This window comes from Bos taurus, chromosome 9 (genome assembly GCF_002263795.3).
Source record: "Bos taurus isolate L1 Dominette 01449 registration number 42190680 breed Hereford chromosome 9, ARS-UCD2.0, whole genome shotgun sequence".
Lineage (NCBI taxonomy): Eukaryota > Metazoa > Chordata > Mammalia > Artiodactyla > Bovidae > Bos > Bos taurus.
The window spans coordinates 83,197,647-83,222,010 of NC_037336.1; the positions used below are offsets into that span (position 1 = coordinate 83,197,647).

The following is a 24,364-nucleotide window of genomic DNA, read 5'->3' on the forward strand; positions in this document are numbered from 1 at the left end:
AATATATGGTCTTATGAAACATGTCTATGTATTTAACAAAGTATGTTAAATAGGTAACTTCTTCTCTTATACATGCACTTGTCTATATGGGGAAATATGAATATGTCCAGTAAGTCCAGTAAAGCAGAAAGGTTGACTGGATAGACTTATTCCTCTTCTGGAAAATGAGTGTGGATGAGCCTAGCAATTTATGACATTATAAAACCAAAGATAATGAAATACATAAGAAAACAGGGCTGTGACCTGGATCTGTTGAATTTAAGGGCTGAAAAGAGGAGGGGCTGGAGGTGCAGATGGTGTAGAATAAAGGAGAAAACTCCATCTTAAATCTCTGTATTAAATATTAATATAAGCCAGACATCTCACTGTGATATTGGGTCTGTGACTGTACTGAGGCTTCTGTTGCATTCTGCACAAACTGGTGGAATGGACTGGGAGGAACACCTCTCTCTCTGTTCGTTTACACCTTTATCCCAACAGAGCAGAGTGGCTAATTTGACTGGACAGAGTTAGATATTCCTTGGGTTATGCCTGGTCAGCAGGCTAAGCTGCTGTGACTCAAAGCAAGAACCAGGCTGCCTGATGGTTTACTCTTCACTGGAGCTCAGGCGCACTGGACTCACCTGCCCACTTCTGTTTCCTTTATTCAGGAGCACAGTATCTTCCAACTTGCTCCTTCTCTCGTAAGGTAAACACATTTGCTTAAGGTCCAAAGCCTTCTGTAATCCTCATCCATGCATACATAATATAAGGATACCAGTATTTAATTTTCTCTCCTCTTCCCCCTCCCCCATACACTCCTCCTAACACCTGCTCAGACACAGGTGAACATGAGGTTCCAAGGCCTAGGTTCTGAACAGTAAAAAAGAAGCCTCACTTGGGACTCAAGCCTAAACTTACCAGGATTCATAAAACGGATCTTATTTACCATTTAGCTAGAGTCTTGTCTATATGATCCACTGATAGAAGCAAGAAGAAATTTCACATTTAAGTGTTACAATTCAAATATCCAAATCTCCCTAAGAGACCTACAAAAACTAAATTAGAAGACCATTGGATAAGTATTATTGTTACTTAGTTCCACTGCTGAGTGAAACTCAATTTCTTTTTTTGTTGAATATCATGTAAATAAATATGCTGATATAAATATGCAAAAGTGATAAAACTGATGCCATTCTTTGAAATACGAATGTTTTGAGCTACTTTTCTAATGTAGGTTAGGCTTATCTAGTCAGCCTTGTGGCCAATACTGGCCTGAGTAGACAGAATATTAGTGTTTCTCAAACTTTTGGGTCTATACAAAAAGACATCTTGGGTGCTTGTTAAGAGAACATGGATTTTAAGTTTTATCCCCAGGGACTGTGACTCATTCCACTTGTTACCTTTCGTCCTCCTAAATATTCAGAAAATTTATTTTACAAAGATCAAACAGTTTGAAACTGTTTAGTTTTACTTACTTGCAGTGAATCTGTTTTGAGTTTTTCCTTGTGTTCCTCAGATGAACGCAACACTTCTCTATATAGTTCTGCTGCCAAAGCATACTCGCCTGGATAATCAAAATATGTTTAAAGAATAAGAAAATCACGTATTTAGCTCTCAAAGTCATCTAAAAACACCTACTGTAAAAATACAGCATTGATTAGAACTCCCTAATTTATTTATTTTTTACGAAAAGGAATTTGAGTTGGTATTAATATGACTGCCCCAGTAAAAAAAGTTGATGATGGCACCCTTTCTTGGGGGTTAAAATTCCACAGAACTAGAACACCAATAAAATAATTTAATGTTTTAAAAGTATGCTAAAAAACAAACAAACTAATGTTTTTTTCTTCTTTTTCAAGTTAATGACTTCCAAGCAGTAGTTATTAGGATGTTTGAAATTAAGGACAAATTTAGGGTACTTACATGTGTTTATAAACAAATATTCAAAACACTATGACCAATGTACACGTACTTTTCAGAAAAATAATGCACTCTTCTTGACAGGTATTGTTTCTGTTGGTATTAGGCCAGAAGGATTTAGTTTATAACTACATTTCAAAAATTTAGAATTCTTTCTATTTCTGGTTATATAATTCACAGTTAGTCTAAGAGATTTACGCTTTTTTTTTGTTATACCTAAAAAGTAGCTCATACAAATAAAGTCATAAAAAAGTACAAAAGCACAAGCTGATAAACTACGGCCCATGGGTCTTATCTGACTGTATTTTTGTAGGGTCTACACACTAAGAATTTATTTTTAAATTTTAATAGTTGAAATAAAAACTAAGATAAAACTATTTTGCGACATGTGAAAATTACATGATATTAAATCTCAGGGTCCATGAATAAAGTTTTAGTGGAACCCAGTCATGAGGACTTTACGTACTATCTGTGGCTGCTTTTGTATTACAACAGCTGAATAGTTGTCACAAATCTTATGGCTCACAAAGCCTAAAATATTTACTACCTGATTCTTTCAGAAAGTTTCATTAGACTTCAGTGAAGGAGAGGTGAAACATTTTTAATGGCTCTGACTAATGCAACCTATCTTTTTTTCTGCCTGGGGAAAAACTCGAAACCAGTAATTTATACATACAATAAAATGAAAATCTAACAGTGGCAAAATCATGAAACACAAGGGAGAAAAAGATAAAGAGAAAAATTTCAGTTTGCTGAGGAAAAAGCTTTTATCCTGATCGTTGCATACACTTGCTTATTTTAAACTGTAAACCAGTTTCATTAATATCATGGATTTAGAATTTTGCTCATAGCCATAATGAATATTCTATATACATATATATGCGCCTGGTGGTTCAGACAGTAAAGAATCTGCCCGCAATGCGGAATGCCCGGGTTCAATCCCTGAGTCAGGAAGATCCCCTGGAGAAGGGAATGGCAACCCACTCTAGTATTCTTGCCTGGAGAATTCCATGGACAGAAGAACAGTCCACGGGGTTGCAGAGTCGGACATGACTGAGTGACTAACACACACACTTTCTCTCTGTTAAAGCTGATTCCATATATGTATATTTTATTGTGGTAAAGTATACATAAAATAAAATTTACGATTTCAACCATTTTTAAGAGTGTAGTCCAACAGCATTAAGTACATTCATATTGTTGCACAAAACACTTGCTTTTATACCACTGTTTTATATCTAGTTCTACCAGTTATTTAATATAAAGCTTTCTAAAGCACACATTTTCACAGTACTTGCCAAGTCCTCTAATCTCTCTTCATTTTTATAAAGCAGATTACTTTCACAATAATAAAGTTGCATTATAATGTAGGAGTAACAATTATCTTCACACAATGAGCTCTCTTTAGCTTTTCAAAAGACATATGGATTCCATTAATATTTATACTGTCATTTATAAAGAACAATTCATTTAACAACTTTCTCTTCATAATTATTATACCTTTTAAAGAAGGTACAATGACTAGACTATAATAAAAGCAGATGAAACTGAGCTATTCATTATAATATCTGTTTTCTTTTCACTACTTAGTGAAAAAAAAAGATTTTTTATAGTGAAAAAAAATATTTTTATGTCTTTCCCAGACCAATATGGATAAAATATCCATATTCAATAAGCTATGCAAATATAAGCCAAATATGGAAATACCCATTCTTTGCCACTTGATGGCACTAAACAAATTAACAACTAGACAAATTGTACTGGTTCGATACTGCCAAACTAATTTTTTCCAAAAAAACACATGTAGAAATGAAAAATGTATGGGATGATCAGGAAAAAAATCTTTCTTTCTCAGAAAACTGAACCTAAAACACTTCTATATATATATATGTATGTGTGTGTAGATACACACACACATATATATTTCATGTATATAGTACACAAAATTGAAATAACATGTTTTTAACACCATAATCAGTGAGGACCTTAAAATATACACTGTATATCATATATATGTATATTCGCATGTAATATGTGAATCCCTTTAGAGTTTAATATTAATTTTAGATTTCATTTAGAAGTCATATCTGTACTATCTGGTCTCTAATATTAGAAGAGTTTAAATTATATAAGTTAAATATGTAATGTTACTTTTAAAAATGTAGATTATTTAATATACTACTATGAATTAAACTAGAAACTAAAAGTAGTTAATCCCCCACAGTTAAGTTTATAATTACAATTAAATGAGACTAGACATACCACTTATTAACGGACTTTCTAATAGGAATTCTTCTTAACAATCAGCAATAGTTTCCAGCCACAGACGAATAACTACAGTGAGAAAGCAGTGGGAACTACCTGAAAAGAGCAGTGATGCACCTCTTGCTACATCATAGCATGGTATTTTGCCACACAGGAGCCAGTCAAATGCTGATCCTGTTAGAGTGCTACAGTGTTTGGACAATGATCAGATGAATAACCCTCCCAATTCCCATACTGTGCATAATTTCACAGCAGGGGAAAAGAGACAAGTCTGACAAGGAGACTAGAAAAAAGGCTAAGTGAAGAAATTCATTTACTGTCTAAGCTTCTGAGTCATAACAACACAGAATAAAATGAGAAATGCAGTTCATAATCAAGTTGGGAAATCTGAAATTTATTATTGTGATCATTTACAAGTGACATATCACTCAACATCAGAAATTTTTAATGGTGAGTTGCAACCTACTATATAGTATAATACTGAGGTTTACAAATGCCTATTTGATAAAGAGGACACAGGATTATAAAAAAATTAAATATCTGATGTGAAATCAAGAGATCCAGGGCAAATTCTTTGTCACTTTCTAGCTGTAATCTTGAGAAAGCAACTAAGCCCTTTGAACCCATTTTCTCAAATAAAATAGGGATGGTAATGGCTAAACTATTGGGTAATCATGAGGATAAAACAATATATATATATATAATAGTATTATATATACTATAAAATGCTTATAGAAAAATGAATTTTTCAGATATGAGGCTAGATTGACACTTATTTACTACATTATTTTTAGTACCTAAATCATAACCAGCACATAGCAAATACTCCAATATTTGTTGGGAGACTGAACTTACAAGTGATACTACTCTGTAAGTCAATGACCAACATCCACTTGAATGTGTCACAATTTAACCATTCTGTTTCTAGGCATTTTGGTTGTTTCAGTTGTTCACTATTTTGGTTGTTTCAATTGTTCACATGAAAAACTTTTAGAAGTGGAAATGTTTGGTGAAAGCATATTGAAACTTTTTTTTTGGAAATGTTCTGTATAACTGCTCTCCATTAAGTTGGACCTATTTAAATTATGATTAATACTGTGTTAAAGTGTCTTTCTGGGGAGACTTTGATTTACATTATAACTATAATTATAATTTTGATTTACATTATAAGTATTTAGAAGAATCAAAGATAACAAAGCATCACCTTCTACCTTTAATGATGTGGATGCCTGCTAAGCCATTGAGGGCACAGACTAGCTGCCGATGCGCCTCTTCACATTCAGTGCCACACTTCTTCTGCAGGGATGTCAGCAGTTCCTCCATTGTCATGGTGCTAAAAGAAAAGGCAGGTTGTTCAGAACTAGAAAGAAGATTCCAAGTGAGAGAATAATATTACATAAGATCAAGAGTACCAGTCTCTTATAGAGTCTTTGTGATCTTTGATATCTGTTTACCTCCATTTTCATCACTATCATTATTAGTTTACTATTCTAGCAAGCTTTCTTTCGATCCTCTCATTAACTTTTTCTCATTTCAGTCAGTGAAGAGCAGAACTAGAAAAATCTTCCTAAAGTGCAAAGTGGTGGTTGTGGTGGTTAAGTCGCTCAGTCATGTCTGACTCTTGCGACCCCAAGGACTGTAGCCTGCCAGGCTCCTCTGTCCATGGACTTCTCCAGGCAAGAATACTGGAGTGGGCATTCGTTCCATTCTCCAGGATTATCTTTCCAACCCAGGGATTGAAGGCAGGTCTCCTGCATTGCAGGCAAATTCTTTACTGTCTGAGCTACCAGGGGAGCCCCACAGCAATTCATATATACCTCTTGTGAAATACACAATGTTTTCTTTACATTATAGAGATCGATAAACTTTGTCTGATGGCTCGGATGGTAAAGAATCTGCCTACAGTGCAGGAGACCTGGGTTTGATCCCTGTGACAGGAAGATCCCCTGGAGAAGAGAATGGCAACCCACTCTAGTATTCTTGCCTGGAGGATCCCATGGACAGAGGAGCCTATCAGGCTACAGTCCATGGGGTTGCAGAGTCAGACTCGACTTTGCAACTAACACTTTCACTAATCTTTGTCTTTGCCTTTAGTTATCTACAAACTGCTCAAAGGCAAGGATAAGAGTCAAATTCCTCTTTATATTTCTTATAGCGCCTGAAAGGATATCTTTTTAATATCAAGTGCTAAAAAAAAAAAAAAAAGAGGCTAGTTCCTATCACAGTTGATGAACCAACAAATTTTTGGGGACAACAGAGTATTGAAAGGAATAATCAAAGAATATAGCTAGTATAATTATAAAGAAAATATTTAATAGGAATCTAATTTACCTAATTTCCTGATGTCAGAACCAAAAAATATAACGCAAAATGAACAAAAGCGTTTCATATCTGGAGTGCAGCAGAAGACAAACAGAAACCCAAAAAAACAACAAAACCCTTCAACAGTCCTAAAAAAATGTTCAAAACCATGAAAATAATTTTGATGTGGTTCTCTTTCACAAATGGGGCTCCATATTGAAGAGAAATCACCACACTGCTAAAAGCAGATGACAACTCAGTTCTAAGACCCTGAATGAAACTGTGGGCTAGGAAGCTAATTGCTTTAATACTGTCTATGCATGAATGCATGCTAAGTCTCTTCAGTTGTGACCGACTCTGTGCGACCCTATGGACAGCAGCCCACCAGGCTCCTCTGTCCACGGGATTCTCTAGGCAAGAATACAGGAGTGGGTTGCCATTTCCTTCCCCCAATACTGTCGATCACTGCTCTATTATCTCTTACAGTATAAGAAAACTGATAATAAAACCTTTTTTGGAGTGGCAAGAACTCGCCACGAACAGCCTGTGGGTGGCAGCAGGCCTGTCGGAGCCTCAGCAACGGATATAGGATGGAGGTGACGGTCCTTCTGTCCAGGCTGCTGAGCTTCAAAGCCCAGTCAGAAATCTTCCTGAGTTTTACCACTGCATCCTGGCAGCACACCTCATGTTGACGGTGATAGAAATGCCTTTCCACTGGAGAAAAGTGAAGCCAGTGGGTTTCTTCTGTCTGAGGGGGTATCTGGATCTAAACAGAGGAGAAAAAAAAAAGTCACCTGGAAATTTAACTTTTCATCCCAACTCTGCTTCTTCTTAAATTTTTTCCTAATACCCTTAATCAATAAATACTTATGCTACTGACTTGGTCAATCACATCTTTCTTCGCAGACCTCCACATTATCTTGGCAATAAAGCTGTAGAGGAAATGAGGATTCTTCTTGCAATAAGGACGATAGAGAAGTCGAACCCACCAGTGTCTGACACAGTAAGGTTCAACACCGAGAAATACCACTAACCCGAATAGATCTGAAAAGAAAGAAAAAAAGCATGTTGAGAATACAGATAGTCTGACTTAGGATGGTTTGACTTAAAATTTTTGACTTTACCATGGAGCAAAAACAAATGTTATTAATTAATAAATCATCAACCTGATTTATCTCTATCACTCTAGCAGAGTGACTATTAACTGGGGTGGAAGGGTGTGATTTTGCCCACTGGGGACATTTGGCAATGACTGGAGACAATTATGGGTGTCACAACTGCAAGAACACTACCAGTATAAGGAGTGTAAAAGCTCAATATACAAAATAACCAGAACAGCCCCTAATGAAAATGAATTATCTGACTCAAAATGTTAATGGGGCTAAGGCAGAGAAACCCTGGTCTAACACAAAAAGAAAACAAATGAGACTTCTACTTCCAAATACAACATAGTAAGTTAGTTGAAGAAGTTGAATGGTTCTATGAAGACCTATAAGACCTTTTAGAACTAACACCCCCAAAAGATGTCCTTTTCATTATAGAGGACTGGAATGCAAAAGTAGGAAGTCAAAAAGCACCTGGAATAACAGGCAAATTTGGCCTTGGAGTACTGAATGAAGCAAGGCAAAGGCTAACAGAGTTTTGCCAAGGAAACACACTGGTCATAGCATTTTTTTTTTTTTTTTTATTAAAAACACACCACATTTATTTAAACTGTTACTTTTGATAATTCATTGACTCTTATGACAGGTCAGTATCTTCATTCTATTACCTTATAGGGTACATTCATTAGTGTTACATAAAATTTCAAGTAAAATTAAACAATTAAAAGTACAGTTAAGAACATAGTTGATCTGCATGAGAGGATTCACCATCATGTACCCTAGTCCCTAATGCAGTTATTTTTTCTGTTTCCTGGGCCTCTCCAGCTTAGACTCATTTTCATTTCAGAGAATATAAAAGTGGCTCCACTGAGCTCTCGCCCATGAGGGCCCAGCTGCTGCATATCAGTGTGTGTTGACCCAGTGGTACCTGTCCACCCGGTGCCCAGCAGTAGGCCTGTGGCCTTTAGGGGTCTTATGCAACGCATGATAAGCATTTCCTAGGAGGCCCATCTGGCCATCCCTCATATTCTTTTTTCGGGGAATAGCAAACACCCTCTTCCAACAACACAAGAGAAGACTCTACACACCAGATAGTCAACACTAAAATCAGACTGATTATATTCTTTGCAGCCAAAGATGGAGAAGCTCTATACGGTCAGCAAAAACAAGACCGGGAGCTGACTGTGGCTCAGATCATGAACTCCTTATTGCCAAATTCAGACTTAAATTGAAGAAAGTGGGGAAAACCACTAGACCATGAATGGTATGACCTAAATCAAATCCCTTATGATTATACAGTGGAAGTGAGAAATAGGTATAAGGGACTAGATCTGATAGACAGAGTGCCTGAAGAAGTATGGACCGAGATTCGTGACACTGACTGAACTGAACTGAAGTCACATCAGGCTAACATTCCCACCATAGTTACTATTAACGCAAAAAACCCCCCAAAACCTTGATACATTGTAAGCGTGATAGCATTAAAGATATCAGAGAATCACGGAAGCAAAGATGAAAAATAAACTAAATTTCCAGACATTCGGGAAATGCTATTTTTTATGGTAACTTGGACATGAGAAAACTTTTGGCGTCATTATGTTGATTGTGGAAATAAACTCCCTGGTAAATATATATGTCAAAAGTTTACAAATTTTGTATTTTAAATATTTATAGTTTCATTATATGTCATTCATACCTCAATAAAGCTGTTTAAAAAATTAATCAAAAATTTGTTAAAGGGTGCCAGATGCTCAAAACACCTGCCAACATCTTATTTATTCCAAATTAAGTACCCAGGGAACTGCAGAATTACTGCTCATATTCCTTTAACATTAAAATGAGAATAAAGTAACTGTGATAGGCATTTTCTCTACACCTTCTTAGCTAACTCTGGAGTTCAATGAGATCTTCAGTTCAGTTCAGTTCAGTCGCTCAGTCACATTCGACTCTTTGCAACCCCATGAATCGCAGCACGCCAGGCCTCCCTGTCCATCACCAACTCTCGGAGTTTACTCAAACTCATGTCCATCGAGTCGATGATGCCATCCAGATGTCTCATCCTCTGTCGTCCTCTTCTCTTCCTGCCCCCAATCCCTCCCAGCATCAGGGTCTTTTCCAATGAGTCAACTCTTCACATGAGGTGGCCAAAGTACTGGAGTTTCAGCTTCAGCTTCATTTCTTCCAATGAACACCCAGGACTGATCTCCTCCAGATGGACTGGTTCGATCTCCTTGCAGTCCAAGGGACTCTCAAGAGTCTTCTCCAACACCACAGTTCAAAAGCATCAATTCTTTGGCGCTCAGCTTTCTTCACAGTCCAACTCTCACATCCATACATGACTACTGGAAAAACCATAGCCTTGACTAGATGGACCTTTGTTGGCAAAGTAATGTCTCTGCTTTTGAATATGCTATCTTGGTTGGTCATAACTTTCCTTCCAAGGAGTAAATGTCTTTTAATTTCATGGCTGCAATCACCATCTGCAGTGATTTTGGAGCCCCGAAAAATAAAGTCTGACACTGTTTCCACTGTTTCCCCATCTATTTCCCATGAAGTGATGGGACCAGATGCCATGATCTTCGTTTTCTGAGTGTTGAGCTTTAAGCCAACTTTTTGACTCTCCTCTTTCACTTTCAACAAGAGGCTTTTTAGTTACTCTTCACTTTCTGCTGTTAAGAGTGGTGTCATCTGCATATCTGAGGTTATTGATATTTCTCCCAGCAATCTAGATTCCAGCTTGTGCTTCCTCCAGTGCAGTGTTTCTCATGATGTACTCTGCATATAAGTTAAGTAAACAGGGTGACAATATACAGCCTTGATGTACTCCTTTTCCTATTTGGAACCAGTCTGTTGTTCCATGTCCAGTTCTAACTGTTGCTTCCTGACCTGCATACAGGTTTCTCAAGAGGCAGGTCAGGTGGTCTGGTATTCCCATCTCTTTCAGAATTTTCCACAGTTTATTGTGATCCACGCAGTCAAAGGCTTGGCATAGTCAATAAAGCAGAAATAGATGTTTTTTTGGAACTCTCTTGCTTTTTCGATGACCCAGTGGATGTTGGCAATTTGATCTCTGGTTCTTCTGCCTTTTCTAAAACCAGCTTGAACATCTGGAAGTTGACGATTCATGTATTGCTGAAGCCTGGCTTGGAGAATTTTGAGCATTACTTTGCGGGGAGCTGCCCGTGAGAACGGGGTCCTTTGTCCGAAGGACACAGCTCTGGGAGCTGCCTCAGTCCTTGAGGGTTTGCTTGCAAACATAGCTCTCTGTCCCGCCACCCCAGAGATTAGGCGCTTATTTACTGCAGGCACCTGGAGTTCTGTGCAAACTTCTCACGCACAGAGAAATGTTATCTGGTGTAAGAAATAATAACAGGGAGCCATTCCCATGCTCTCAAGATTTCTTGTGACTGTTTGTAAGATGTATAGGCTAACCAAGAAAAAAAGGTCAACTGTTTTGTCTCTCTCACGCTTTTCTGTATAAATATGAGATGTTGAATAAAGTTGGTGTCAGACTGCGTCCCTTCGTGGTGACGTGTCTGAACCTCTCGACCCCATCTTTGTAGTCTCTTGCTTTAGTTTCTTTCTTAGCCCCGCCGTGCACGTTCTCGGGACCTGATCGACTTTGCCGGCTGGCTCCGGCATTACTTTACTATAATGTGAGATGAGTGCAATTGTGCGGTAGTTTGAGCATTCTTTGGCATTGCCTTTCTTTGGGACTGAAATGAAAACTGACCTTTTCCAGTCCTCTGGCCAATGCTGAGTTTTCCAAATTTGCTGGCATATTGAGTGCAGCACTTTCACAGCATCATCTTTTAGGATTTGAAATAGCTCAACTGGGATTCCATCACCTCCACTAGCTTTGTTCGTAGTGATGCTTTCTAAGGCCTACTTGACTTCGCATTCCAGGATGTCTGGCTCTTGGTGAGTGATCACACCATCGTGATTATGTTATTAACACCTAAATATTAACGTATTGGACAGTTTCCAATGTAACAGCAGACTACTAAATTTGGCCTTTTAATTAGCCTGATATTATTCTACAAATTGGAGAAGGGAATGGCACCCCACTCCAGTACTCTTGTGTGCAAAATCCCATGAATGGAGGAGCCTGGTCGGCTGCAGTCCATGGGGTCACTAAGCGTTGGAGACGACTGATCAACTTCACTTTGATGTTTCACTTTCATGGACTGGAGAAGGAAATGGCAACCCACTCCAGTGTTGGAGAACCCCAGGGACAGGGGATTCTGGTGGGCTGCCATCTATGGGGTCGCACATGGTCGGACACAACTGAAGTGACTTAGCGGCGGCAGCAGCAGCATTCTACAAATATGTAGCTTAATGTAACTTACTAAAATTACAGAGATATTTAAATATATACTTAAACATCTTCCTAAAAAACTCTTTTCCCCTAAAAATAGTCATCAAAAAATAGTGTTTCTCAGTTCAGTGTAATAGATGTTGATATTTTTACTTTAGCAGAATAGTAAGTTATCCTGCTAAGAACAATTGATACATGAAAACCTGAACTTTCAAGAATGATAGGTTTTGAAGATAAACATCTGCCATAGGACTAAGGATATTTATATTTTTATAATTAAACCACATTTTAGTGACAGTTTTTGCAGAAATTTATTATGTAAACCAACATTTACTTATTTAAACTTTTAGTCTCAAATATTTGCAACTTTGACAAAAGTTTTAAAAATGTTGTCTATGTTCTATGGAAAAAATTAGTTATATGAATGAGACTGATGTAGAAGCATCAGTTAAAATGTGTGAGGGGAAGTCCTTATCTTTATAGACACAGCCAAGTGAAACTAATTCCTTTTTCTTCTCTGTTTCCCTCTTTCTTTCTTGTCAGGTTCTCCCTGTTTTCTACTCACCATTTTGGATCTTTGAGTCCAATTCAGACCTGTGTCTACAGTGTTCAGGCAGGCACAACACCTGCTCAAGTCAGGACAGTAGGACTACTCAACTACATATCTGTCTTCACATATATATAAACAAAAAGCACTTGATTCCTTTTAAAAAGGTAGATGTCTGAAACTATTAGGATCAAATATAAATATATTTTAATATATGCATAATCACCTAAGGATTTCAGCAAAAGTTAAGCAATATTTTTTGCTCAAAAATTTTAAGTTTTTCAAATAAATGCGATATGTGAGGAAACCATCCATTACCTTCCAGTCCTCTCTGTACTGGAGTGCCACTGATGCACCAGCGGTTAATCCCACTCAAGCGCTGAGCCATTTCTGCAGCCTGATGGGAGAGAATGAGAAGAGAGACACAAGAAAAATGCAGGATTGCGTTTACTTATGAAAACAGCTCTCAAGCCCAGGCTTCAGGTCAGATGCATTTTCCCTTACAGAATAGTTATCACACTAGATACTGAACATCATATTCAATGGGCTGTCTTCTAGTATGGGGCTCTTATTAGCAGGAGGCTGCAATGTGTCCTTTCAAAGAGGAAAGGAAATTCATGTATGGGTAGAATGAAAATGCCCCAGCTGACTGATACATTCCCTAGACCACGCCATCCTCCAGATGAGAACCACTGTGCTAACAGGCATGACTTATTAATTCAGTTCAGGTCACAGACTGGGCAAAGAAGACAGAATAAAGACATACAATGAAGTCTGAATAAAAGTTTTTCCTCTAGCATTTTCCCATTACCATTTGGTCTCTGATAAAAAGCTGTCAGTTACCAGAGCTTGTATGGTGAGCACTCCATGTGGCAGAAATGCTGATTAAAGTACCTAAGTAGAGTTTACTTAGATCTACATCACATAAAAACTACCATCTTGTTCAAATATACATGAACTTTTCATACAGAACAATGATTCCAAGTACCAAATAATTTTTAAGGATTATACAGCTCATGCACAAGAGAAAGCAAATGCAAAGTGTCCAAAGGCAAACTTTTGGCGAATGTCAATACTGTGGGTTAAACTACATGTAAACTATTAAATTTCCTATGAACAGTTTCCTCCAGCTCTTCCCCAGCCCTCAAGCAATTCTGCAGAAATTCTCACTTTTACAGCAGGACATTCGACCATCTGAGCTTCATCAAGGCAGATCCTCCACCACTCCACAGCTACAAGAGGACTGGGAATAGCCATGTAGCGCTTCTGGTTCCTTAAGCGACGCCCATCCTCACTGTTGCTGTGTGGGATGTCTACATAGTTTAGTTCTGAACGGAGGACATCGTAAGTAATGATGACTATATCCTGTTCTGCCAAAAAATGAGGCTGTAAAAAACCATCTTTCTTCACTCCTTGATATACCTAGGATATAATCACAGACATTCATTTATACCCTTACCAAGCACTTTCTATTTGTTTATAACCAAACATCCTATAAGATACATCCCAGACCTGTTTAGAGAAAGATGCATTTTACTGTGGAAGACTAAAAACATAAGCAATGTGAAAGGCACTGGAATAGAAGTAAATGCGAAAGCATCACAATGGAGACCAATTTTATGGCTAAGAAGGTAAATTCAGAGAGGAATTCAAATTTGCAGTAGATCTTGAAGTACATTCAAGAGCTTTCATGGGTGGAAGAAAGGGGAAAAGGTAGGTGGGTAGATGGAATCAATAGTTTGTGCGAAAGCACAATGGTATGAGAAAGTAAAACAAGAGCTATTATTTACTGAATGCCTTTTATGTTTTAGCACTGCAGAGTTTTATCTCCCACCTTTAACAACAATTCTGTTAGTTGTTATTATTCCTATGTCACACATAGAAAACATGAAGGGACTTACTCAAAACTAGTAGAGTCAAGATACAAACCAAGGTTTGCCTCCTCTACAGAACAGAGCTCCTCAGTGGCAAAGTTGGTGTTTTATAAACTACTGTATTATACATGCCTATCATAGTGGCCGAAATACAGAAAATCTCCAGTAACATTTGTGTGGAAAGAAGAAAAGAAGAACACAAAGGGTAAAAAATACTAACAGTAGTGAACAATAACATTAAATGAACACTCACCATGTGCCAGCAGTTTATCAAATCATTCAATCTTCACAAAAAGTGTGTGGGGGGTACAATTTTTAGAACTTAGCACAATTCCTGGCACACAATAGGTGTTCACTAAATATTTGTTGAATGAGTAAATTCTTATTTTACAGAAGGGGTAACTGAGGCTTCAGAGGAAGATTCTGGAGCTAAAAGATGTAGGATCACACAAGCAGATAACTATTAAACAATGCTGCCTTTGAACTGCATTTCTTTCTGAATACAAAGATGTTTTCCCCTTATATGATTAAGGACTTCTTCAAAAACTTTCATAACTTTCCACTCAAAGTGCTTTAACTTCTGATGTCAGAAAAGAATAAACAGTCTACTGTACTTTTTCTTATTCTCAATTTCCTCTTTGAGTTCTGACTTAATATCATTATCTCATTAAGTTAATTTTCGGGATAAAAACAAGGTGACAAAGATTATAAAAATTATCATAAGCAAACACTTACATTTTCCTATCCCTTTAAAGAGTGCAAACTGTCTTACCAAGACTCGAAGAGATGATGACCTCACATGCCTGTTGATTTCATCCACCCACTGATGACAGATGGAACTGGGGGAGATGATCAGAGTTGCTCTTGTGGATACTGGCTCCATTGCAACAAGGCAGTGGGGGCAGTAGAAAGGTTTAATCTTCAGATTCTTCTCTTCATAATTCACACATTTTGCATGTTGCCACAAGTGGCATTTCAGGCACTGAACACGAGGCTTACAGTCTACCTGGTCAAGTTCACCACATATGCACCCAAAGCGATAACTGGAAGAATTATAGGAACCCATGATATTAGAATGTGGCATGTCATCACCAACAGGATTTAGAGATTCAGCTTGGTCCTTTGCTGAATGTTCTTGATTGACTTCAAAGACACATGTACTTTCAGATGTAGTAACATCAGTAATTTCAGAGTTACCAGTAGGTGGACAGTGATCCTGTGGGTTGAGACTGATGTTCAGCTGGCTTTTTTCCCTTTTTGTGGACGGAACAGGTTTCTTCCTCCATTTACTACGATTTCTCCTGGGCTTGCAGTAATAATAGTAAGGATCATCATCATCATCAGAGGTGTTTGATGGCAAATATTCAGAGTCTGTGTCCTTGTTTCCTGATTTTCTGGATTCTTTCTGAGTTTTCCTTGGACTCCCCACTGCCTATGAAAAACATTATTTATTTATCTTAATGGAGTGACATAGCTAAAATTAAACACCCAACTTCATGTGCTTTACATAAAAATCTCATAGGCAGTCTTTGTCACTCTTTCCCTGAGGAGAATCACTCCTGATCAGTGGTTTTCAAATTGCTCTATGAACTCCTCCTCCCACAGGCCCAAAAGGAAAAGAAAACTCTACTGTTGTTTAATTAATATTTGGAAGGAACAAAACTTAGAAATAAAGGGAGCTACTAATTTTGCTATCAACCTCTTATAATTTACAGTCTGTCTAAATCAATAAAAGACTGGTAGTTTATAATACAAACTAGGGCAATTATGGGCTTCCCTAGTGGCTCAGCGGTAAAGAATCCACCGGTAGTGCAGGAGATGTGGGTTGAATCCCAGGGCTATAAAGATCCCCTGGAGAAGGAAATGGCAACCCACTCCAGTATTCTTGCCTGGGAAATCCCACGGACACAGGGGCCTGTCCATGGGCTACAGTTCATGGGGTCACAAAAGAGTTGGACATGACTTACTGACTAAACAACAACAGGGGCAATTATAAAAACATCAAGTATTAAAATATAGCTTTTAACCAAAGTAAAAATTAATCTACTAGTTACTGCAATAAACAGATAAATTCATTTTCTTTCTCCTTTCTATTGGTGGTGGTGCTGCTGCTAATTCACTTCAGTCCTGTCCGACTCTGTGTGACCCCACAGACAGCAGCCCACCAGGCTCCCCCGTCCCTGGGATTCTCCAGGCAAGAACACTGGAGTGGGTTGCCATTTCCTTTTCCAATGCATGAAAGTGAAAAGTGAAAGTGAAGTCGCTCAGTCGTGTCCGACTCTTAGTGACCCCATGGACTGCAGCCTACCAGGCTCCTCCATCCATGGGATTTTCCAGGCAAGAGTACTGGAGTGGGGTGCCATTGCCTTCTACTGGTGTACCCTCTTGCAATTATTTACTGAATGCCAATAAATGTTGCCAGGCAACATGTCAGATGCTGGGGATATAAGTATGAGGTATATTTAGCTCCTGGTCTCAAAGGAGTCTGTTGGAAAAGAGAGAACAGTAAAAGGCAACCCACTCCAGTATTCTTGCCTGGGGAATCCTATGGACAGAAAAGCCTGGTGGGCTACAATTCATGGTGTTGCAAAAGAGTAGGACACAACTGAGCACGACCCTTTAAAATGATGCTACAGGACTGCATAAGGGGGTTATATAACAGACAAGGGCTGTGTTGGGGAGGCAGATGCCAGCTGCACCTTCCTAGAAGTGATGTCACAGTCAAGGGCGAACAGAGGAATGAATGATATTAACATGGAATGATTGGCATTAACTGAAGAAGATTTTCCTTTTTTGGTAGCAGAAGGATTATTAAAAGCACAGAAGTTCATTGCAGTCTTCTAACCTGGCTGGGGAGAAAATGCTGGAGACTCACTACTCTTGGAAGAGAACTTCTTGGTCTGCCATTTCTTTCACAGTAGCTAAGCTAGTAACTCCACATTTTGAATTGTTGTCATCAGTTTTTTCTTGATTTATATTCACAAATTTTTTACTATTTTCTTGAAAGCAAATTGTAGTATTGGCCCAGAAGAAGTTTTATAACAAAAGGTAAATATTTTAAAAGGTGATGACGAGGGAAAATGAGAACTTACATAAAAGATTCAAATTGTATGTAAAGAGTTATGCAGATGTAATGTATTAACATTTTTAAAGTATGGAACATGCTTTTTGAGTGCTGACAATAGCATGAGGGTGAAGAAAACTTACTTTAACCTATACTATGCTTTACAAACTAACTGTATAATCCACTCAATTAATACTTATTTTTAGTTTCTACTCTGCTGGAACTTTTATTCAGAAAGTAGAAGACGGAAGTCATAACCATTAGTGCTTTTCCTAATGCTTCTTTTTTATCATCTGGCTCTAAGAGCTTTAGACAGGTGGGATCTGTCAACTTACTTTGTAAAGGATCACATACAACTACTCGATAAATGCTGTTACCTGCTTTCTCGTTTTATCATATATATCCTCTTCTTTGTAATTCTTTCCCAGTGTAAAAGTACCAGAAAAACCATGGCCTTTGATCTGTTTCACAAGGCCTTCAAAAATTAAACATTTGAGCATCCGTTTCAGAAGACTCCTGTTCCGCTGAACATCATATCTATATATAGAACTGACATATTTGTAGATGGAAAGAATAGAAACTCCTTTTTTTCCATTCATTTCTTTAACAGCTGTCAGGATCATCACACGTGTAGCTAAATGCAAAAGGATATACTAACTCAGTCAAAACAATTAAAGTGAAAAGAAAATAAAACTCAGTTAATGTGCATTAAGAACCATGTTAAGTAAAAAATAAAGATTTATTAAAGACATGCTGTCTGTATATCATTTTGAAGAATATGTAATAGCTTATCTCAATTAAGAAATAAATTACAGCAATGAAAATTATTTAAGAAGAATTACATTAATTTGCTAATCTACAAATTAAGCAACAAATTATCTGGATCAAGTCAAACCAAAGAATAAATCTTTATTTTTGTTAAGATAATATGCCTTGTAACCAAACTTTTATGCAAAGTATAAACAACTGTAAAAACAATTATTTATAACAATTATAAGATATTGTTATTAAGGATTATAAGAACTAGAACAAATATCACTGCAAAAGGTGTTATCTTTAAGAGATTTCATACTTACGGGGGCACTGAACTTTTTCTTTTGGTTCAAATTCCATATTCTGGGTTTCTGTCTTTTTTACATTTCCGCCAGAATAATGTGATGGAATGAAATAATTTACCACTTCTCCCTGATATAAACAACGTTTAGCAGTTACACAGTGTTTTGCTTTCAGTATTCTGAGTTGCTTCACAAAATTAGCCCTCCTTCTATTAAGAAGATACAAAAGAGTTGTAACAAATTATGAAAGAAAGGGCTAAGTAAGTTATTCACACATATAAACCTTATTTTTTATTTCAGAGTTAAAAGCTAGCCATCATTTTAAAAAATTATGCATATTAAAGTGTGAAACTTCTGAAATTAACATGTTAAGGCTTGTTTAAAATTGTATTAGCCCACTGAATTTGTAATAGCAATCAAAATAAGTTAAAATTAACACAGCTAATGAGAAGAAAACCCTCAAAAGGAAGTTACTGATAGTTAAAACTGTACATGCCAACTCATTTTTCTACAAAGGAAACAGACATTCCCTACTCTATCCTGTACTCAAATCTGAAAAGGGAGAAAACAATGGCAACCCACTCCAGTACTTTTGCCTGGCAAATCCCATGGACGGAGGAGCCTGGTAGGCTGCAGTCCATGGGGTCACTAGGAGTCGGACATGACTAAACGACTTCACTTTCACTTTTCCCTTTCATGCACTGGAGAAGGAAATGGCAACCCACTCCAGTGTTCTTGCCTGGAGAATCCCAGGGACGGGGGAGCCTCGTGGGCTGCCATCTCTGGGGTCGCACAGAGTCGGACACGACTGAAGCGACTTACCAGCAGCAGCAGCAGCAAGAAAACTCTGAGAGTTGGTAAAGTTACTTTTTAGAAATCTTACAATTTTGTTTGTACATAGCATTGTTAAAGACTGAGTTTTTATAATAGATATTTTAGATTTAAAATTCATTGAATACAGGAAGTTTGAAACTAATAATTCTTTAACTTTATCACTTATGAAGTCTGAATATCATGCAAGGAAAAATTAAAAATCTAAAGTAGAAAAACAAAGGTCAACAGCATTTTTCTTTTAAAGTGACTTTTCAGTCACACTGGAAAATAATGACAAATTCAAATAATGTTATGCTGAAAATGTGTACATATTAAAATATTTACAAATGCAAAAAGAGTATTTATACACATGTACACAAATCACACAGAAAAATAGTCTTTTTTAGATATAAATATATGGTCAATATTTTATATTCATTTTCTGATAAAATAAACATAAATCTGTTTAACTCCATTTTTGTACCACAGTTAATTAAAATTTATTTCTGAAACGGTAAAAAAAAAAAAAATCTGAAAGGGTAATTTTGCAAACTTTATCCTATCAAAAGATCATATAACCACTAAGGTTTCGAGCATGATGGACCCTCCAGGTAATTAGCGTTATGTCTTTAACTAGTGGCCTCATTTCGGCAGGATTTAATGTGCTAATTGACAATTTCATTATCTGAAAATATAAGCTATAAGCTATGAGTCTCAGTGAAGTTTTTTTTTCTTATAAACTCTATATTTTTAAACACAACTATACATTTTAGAGGGTTTCCCCAGGGGTTCAGATGGTAAAGAAATCCACCTGCAACGCAGGACACCCAGGTTCAATCCCTGGGTTGGGAAGATCCTCTGGAGAAGAGAATGGCTACCCACTCCACTATTCTTGCCTGGAGAATCTCATGGACAGAGAAGCCTGGGAGGCTACAATCCCTGAGGCTGCAAAGAGTTAGACATGACTGAGCGACTAACACACATACATTTTAGAATAAAGACTTTGTTTATTGAGAAATTTTGTTTGTTTCATTTGTTCATTTCATTGAGAAATCTACTTACTAAGCTGCTGCTGATGCTAAGTTACTTCAGTCATGTCTGACTCTCTGTGACCCCATAGAAGGCAGCCTACCAGGCTCCGCCATCCCTGGGATTCTCCAGGCAAGAACACTGGAGTGGGCTGCCATTTCCTTCTCCAATGCATGAAAGTGAAAAGTGAAAGTGAAGTCATGTCCAAGTCTTCGTGATCCCATGGACTGCAGCCTACCAGGCTCCTCCGTCCATGGGATTTCCCAGGCAAGAGTACTGGAGTGGGGTGCCATTGCCTTCTCCGACTTACTAAGCTATTTACCCTTTAATAAAGTTCTAATTATTTGACCCCAAGATTTATGTATCTGAGATTTGCACAATTTTTGAAAAATAGCTCTCAAAAATATGTAGCATTAATATGGAGATCTGAAGAAGTGACAAAACATTTGAGGAAGTAATCAAACTTTCCTAAGAGAATTTCTCTGCCAACTAGAAGGAAGCTTGATAAATTAACAGCGTATCTATCCCCTTCCTGGTTGGCCAATATCACTTTAAAAAACTTTGCCAGGTCACAAATATACCATTTTCTGTGCCTATGTGAAGTTAACAACTAATACAAATCATAAGCTACAGAATAAATTGCAAGTGTTGACTTAAGTGCCAACCAAATGCTCAACATACGATGCTTTCTGGAGAACATATGCTCTGCTTTCCCAAGCCCTGTAGTACTCCTCCTACCTCAGGAAGAGTGAGAGCATCTTGTTTGACATCTTGTCGAGTATGTGTCAGAATCAGAGCCAAAACCTCCACTGTCTTTCCAAGACCCATCTCATCTGCTAAGATCCCACCAAGCAACTGTGGTCCAGCATTTGGGTACTCACGAATGATGCTAAAGGAAAATATAAGAAAAACACATCATAGGAATGCAAATATAAATCACACTGTTCCTAAAGAGAACTGGGAGAAATGCAGAAAAGTCTTATGCTTTTTAAAACTCTACTTTCAGTTGCAACAATTATAGTCCCTAGATCATGAATATAAGAACTATGAGAATAAAAAGCTGCCTGAGCTGACAACTTAAGCGTGCAGAAACAGAACTGGTACTATCATCATTTGTTTTTCTCCCATAAATAAAGGGAAGCATGTCTACCTTCTGTGACCTTTATGAATCTGTGAATAAAAATGGCAGTAACTACTGATTCACTAATCATATTTAATGATTCCTAAAACTCTTTTATAATAAAATTAACAAATTTAATGAACTGGCCCATAATAAGGTGATATTTTTACTTAAAATTATAATCTCTTTAAATATCAATAACTACACATCTTAAGTCTATCCTACTGCATTTATCTACCAAAAATTTACAAGTGCTATTAGTTCCATGTCTATCCTATCTATAAAACTGTCTAATGAGACTTTAATTTAGTATGCCTTTTTGAGGTACTGCCGAGGCTGAAGATATAGGCCATCAATCTCATACAGGTTTTCATAATATTTGTTTTCAATATCAAGCACATAAGCAAAGTTTTGCCTTACCAGCCTGTGTATGGATTGTAGTAGAGTTTCAAACCCTCAGATGTAACAATTTCTCGCCACAGAAAGTGTAAGGCATTTTCTAAAAAAAAATAAACCATTTTCTGTTTATTTTCCGTTCTGCCAGATAATTACATTAAAATAAAAGTCAGTCACAATCAGGATACCCTGGGAAGACACATACATGTGGGTAAAAGGCCAGGACCCCGCTCTCATTCTTCAGATATTATTCTTTTGCGTGTTTAGCACACAAATATTTTCCATAGAAGCAAGTGATAAGACAGAAAAACTAAAGCAAATTATACTTGCAATTATATTTTATTGGATACTTTATAATTTAACTTATTAATTGTATTTTAATTATGCAAAGTATAGCAAAATGTACAAATTATACTAGTATAGAAGATTAACAGGAAAAGAAAACCAATACATATCAAGGCTTACCAAATAAATGAAAGCAGCCTGTCTTTTATACATGCTTAAAGAAGTTACCTTATATCGTTAAATAACTTCACAGATAAATATAACTGGGCTAATGCATTAATTTAGATCTAACTTTTCATATGGGTCTGAGGAGAGGAAAGGGTTAACTGAGGAAAAAAATATCTAAAACTACAGCAATGAAGTACTGAGTATGTGTCAACCAGCATCTTCCACTATCCCTTCTCAATATTTTAAGCTGTTTGAACAACTTAGTTGTAAACAACAAGTTGTAAATATGTCTCTACTTCCAGTGAAACGGTTAGTCATTTTTTACCTTCTTCAGTGATTAATAGATGAAGTAGGAATACAGACATATAGGTTTTATAAAATGAAAAAAATTAAAAGATAGAAAGTTTTAATTTATGGGAACCACAGAGAACTGAAAAACCACTATATGACGCATGTTATTTAATCAACAAAATCTAGCCTGGGGACAAAAAACAATGGATTACTGATACATGCAGCATGGATGAACCTCAAAAACATTATGTTGAAAGAAGGCAACTCCCTCCACCTGAGTGGACATATTTTATCATTGTCTGTTTCAAAAACAGGCAAAACTAATTTATGATGATAGTGGTTGCCTCCTGAAGGGACTGAAGTAGGAAAACTGACTAGGCAATGATGGAAAGTGCTGGGAAATATTTTATGTCAGCACTGTGTGATACAAATATATATATATATATATATTTATATATAAATATATATATAACAGGTAAAATTAATTTTAATCTTTTTGTCTAATTTAATCAAATATATTATCATTTCAATATGTAATCAATATAAAAAGTAGTAGTGAGATATTTCACATTCTTTTCTTTTTGTTTATTGGAAATCAGTGTGTATTTTAAACTTACACCACATAATTTGGACAGTCACATTTCAAGTCTCAAAGAGGCATGGGCCAGTGTCTACTTTTGGGAAAGTCTGGTTCTATGTCTTAACTGAATTGCTAGTTACATAGATGCAGAGATTTATCAAAACTTATCAAACTGTGCCCTTAAGATCTATGCATTTACTGTATATGTTACACCTTAATCAAATTCCTTAGTTAAAAAAAAATTATTTTATTTTAGAGAAAAAAATAACCCGTAGGAAATTCTATAGAGCTATAAGATTTCTTCAACAAATGTAAGAAAAAAATAGGAGAGGAAATAAAACCTATGGACTAAAAGAAACTTAGGAGATACCAAGTAATTCCAATACTATATGGATGTTATTTGGTTTCATATTTGAACAAACTAAAGAGAGAGAAACAGAAAGGAGGTTAATTTTTGGGTTAATTTTAAAAATTAACCCAAATTTTCAAAAATTTGGAAGGTTAATTTTCAAAATTCCTTATATATATATATATATATATATATATATATATATATATATATTTGTTTAAAAGAACCTGTATCTTTTAATGAAATAAACTGAAATATTACCAGATGAAATGATACAATATGTGGGGTTATTGTTGCTGTTCAGTCACTCAGTTGTGTCCGATTCTTTGCGACCCTATGGACTGTACCCACCAGGCTCCTATGTCCATGGGGTTTTCCAGGCAAGAATACTGGAGTAGGTTGCCATTTCCTTCTCCATGAGGGGTTACTACTTCAAAATAATTCAGAATATGGGAGAAGCAAGAGTAAGAAATAATATTGGCTATGAACTGATATTTCCAAAATAAAAAGTTTAAAAAAGTTTGTTGGATAAAAAAGTGGGAGAAATATGGAAGAGCTATTCATCACTAATTAAAATAAATCTATATAGGAAAAAGGAGAAATGGTTAGCACTTCACTTCCTAGGGTCCTGTAAAAATCTCATCTAGTGCCCATCCCTTTAAAGACAATGATAAAGCAGTGACACAAATGATTCTCATAAATAGATTACTTTTACAAAAACACTAGATGACATTTCATTTTATTATTTATTTTGTGGAGTAAAGAAAATAAGTATAACTAGGAAGCTGAGATTAGTCACACGTTAGTCTCCCACTTTTATAAACTTGCTTTCTGTCCCTAACATTCATGATTAAATGGTATAGTTTCTTTCATGTATTAGCACAATTCCCATCTGATCAGGTTA

The 24,364-nt window shown here is 36.6% G+C and overlaps 1 protein-coding gene across 4 annotated transcripts in view; it reads right to left on the reverse strand.

Annotated features, from left to right (window-relative positions):
- Positions 1–24,364, reverse strand: part of SHPRH (SNF2 histone linker PHD RING helicase) — a 91,672-nt gene that overhangs the window by 53,404 nt on the left and 13,904 nt on the right. For all 4 annotated transcript variants that reach the window (XM_059889925.1, XM_002690300.7, XM_010808665.4 and 1 more), the window contains 11 exons: positions 21,812–21,890; positions 21,010–21,160; positions 18,451–18,559; positions 17,752–18,008; positions 15,083–15,742; positions 13,607–13,858; positions 12,755–12,833; positions 7,349–7,512; positions 6,978–7,234; positions 5,379–5,500; positions 1,458–1,546 (listed from right to left, as the gene is read on the reverse strand). In XM_059889925.1, the coding sequence (XP_059745908.1) occupies positions 1,458–1,546; positions 5,379–5,500; positions 6,978–7,234; positions 7,349–7,512; positions 12,755–12,833; positions 13,607–13,858; positions 15,083–15,742; positions 17,752–18,008; positions 18,451–18,559; positions 21,010–21,160; positions 21,812–21,890 (2,219 nt within the window). The remainder of the gene's footprint in view (positions 1–1,457; positions 1,547–5,378; positions 5,501–6,977; positions 7,235–7,348; positions 7,513–12,754; positions 12,834–13,606; positions 13,859–15,082; positions 15,743–17,751; positions 18,009–18,450; positions 18,560–21,009; positions 21,161–21,811; positions 21,891–24,364) is intronic.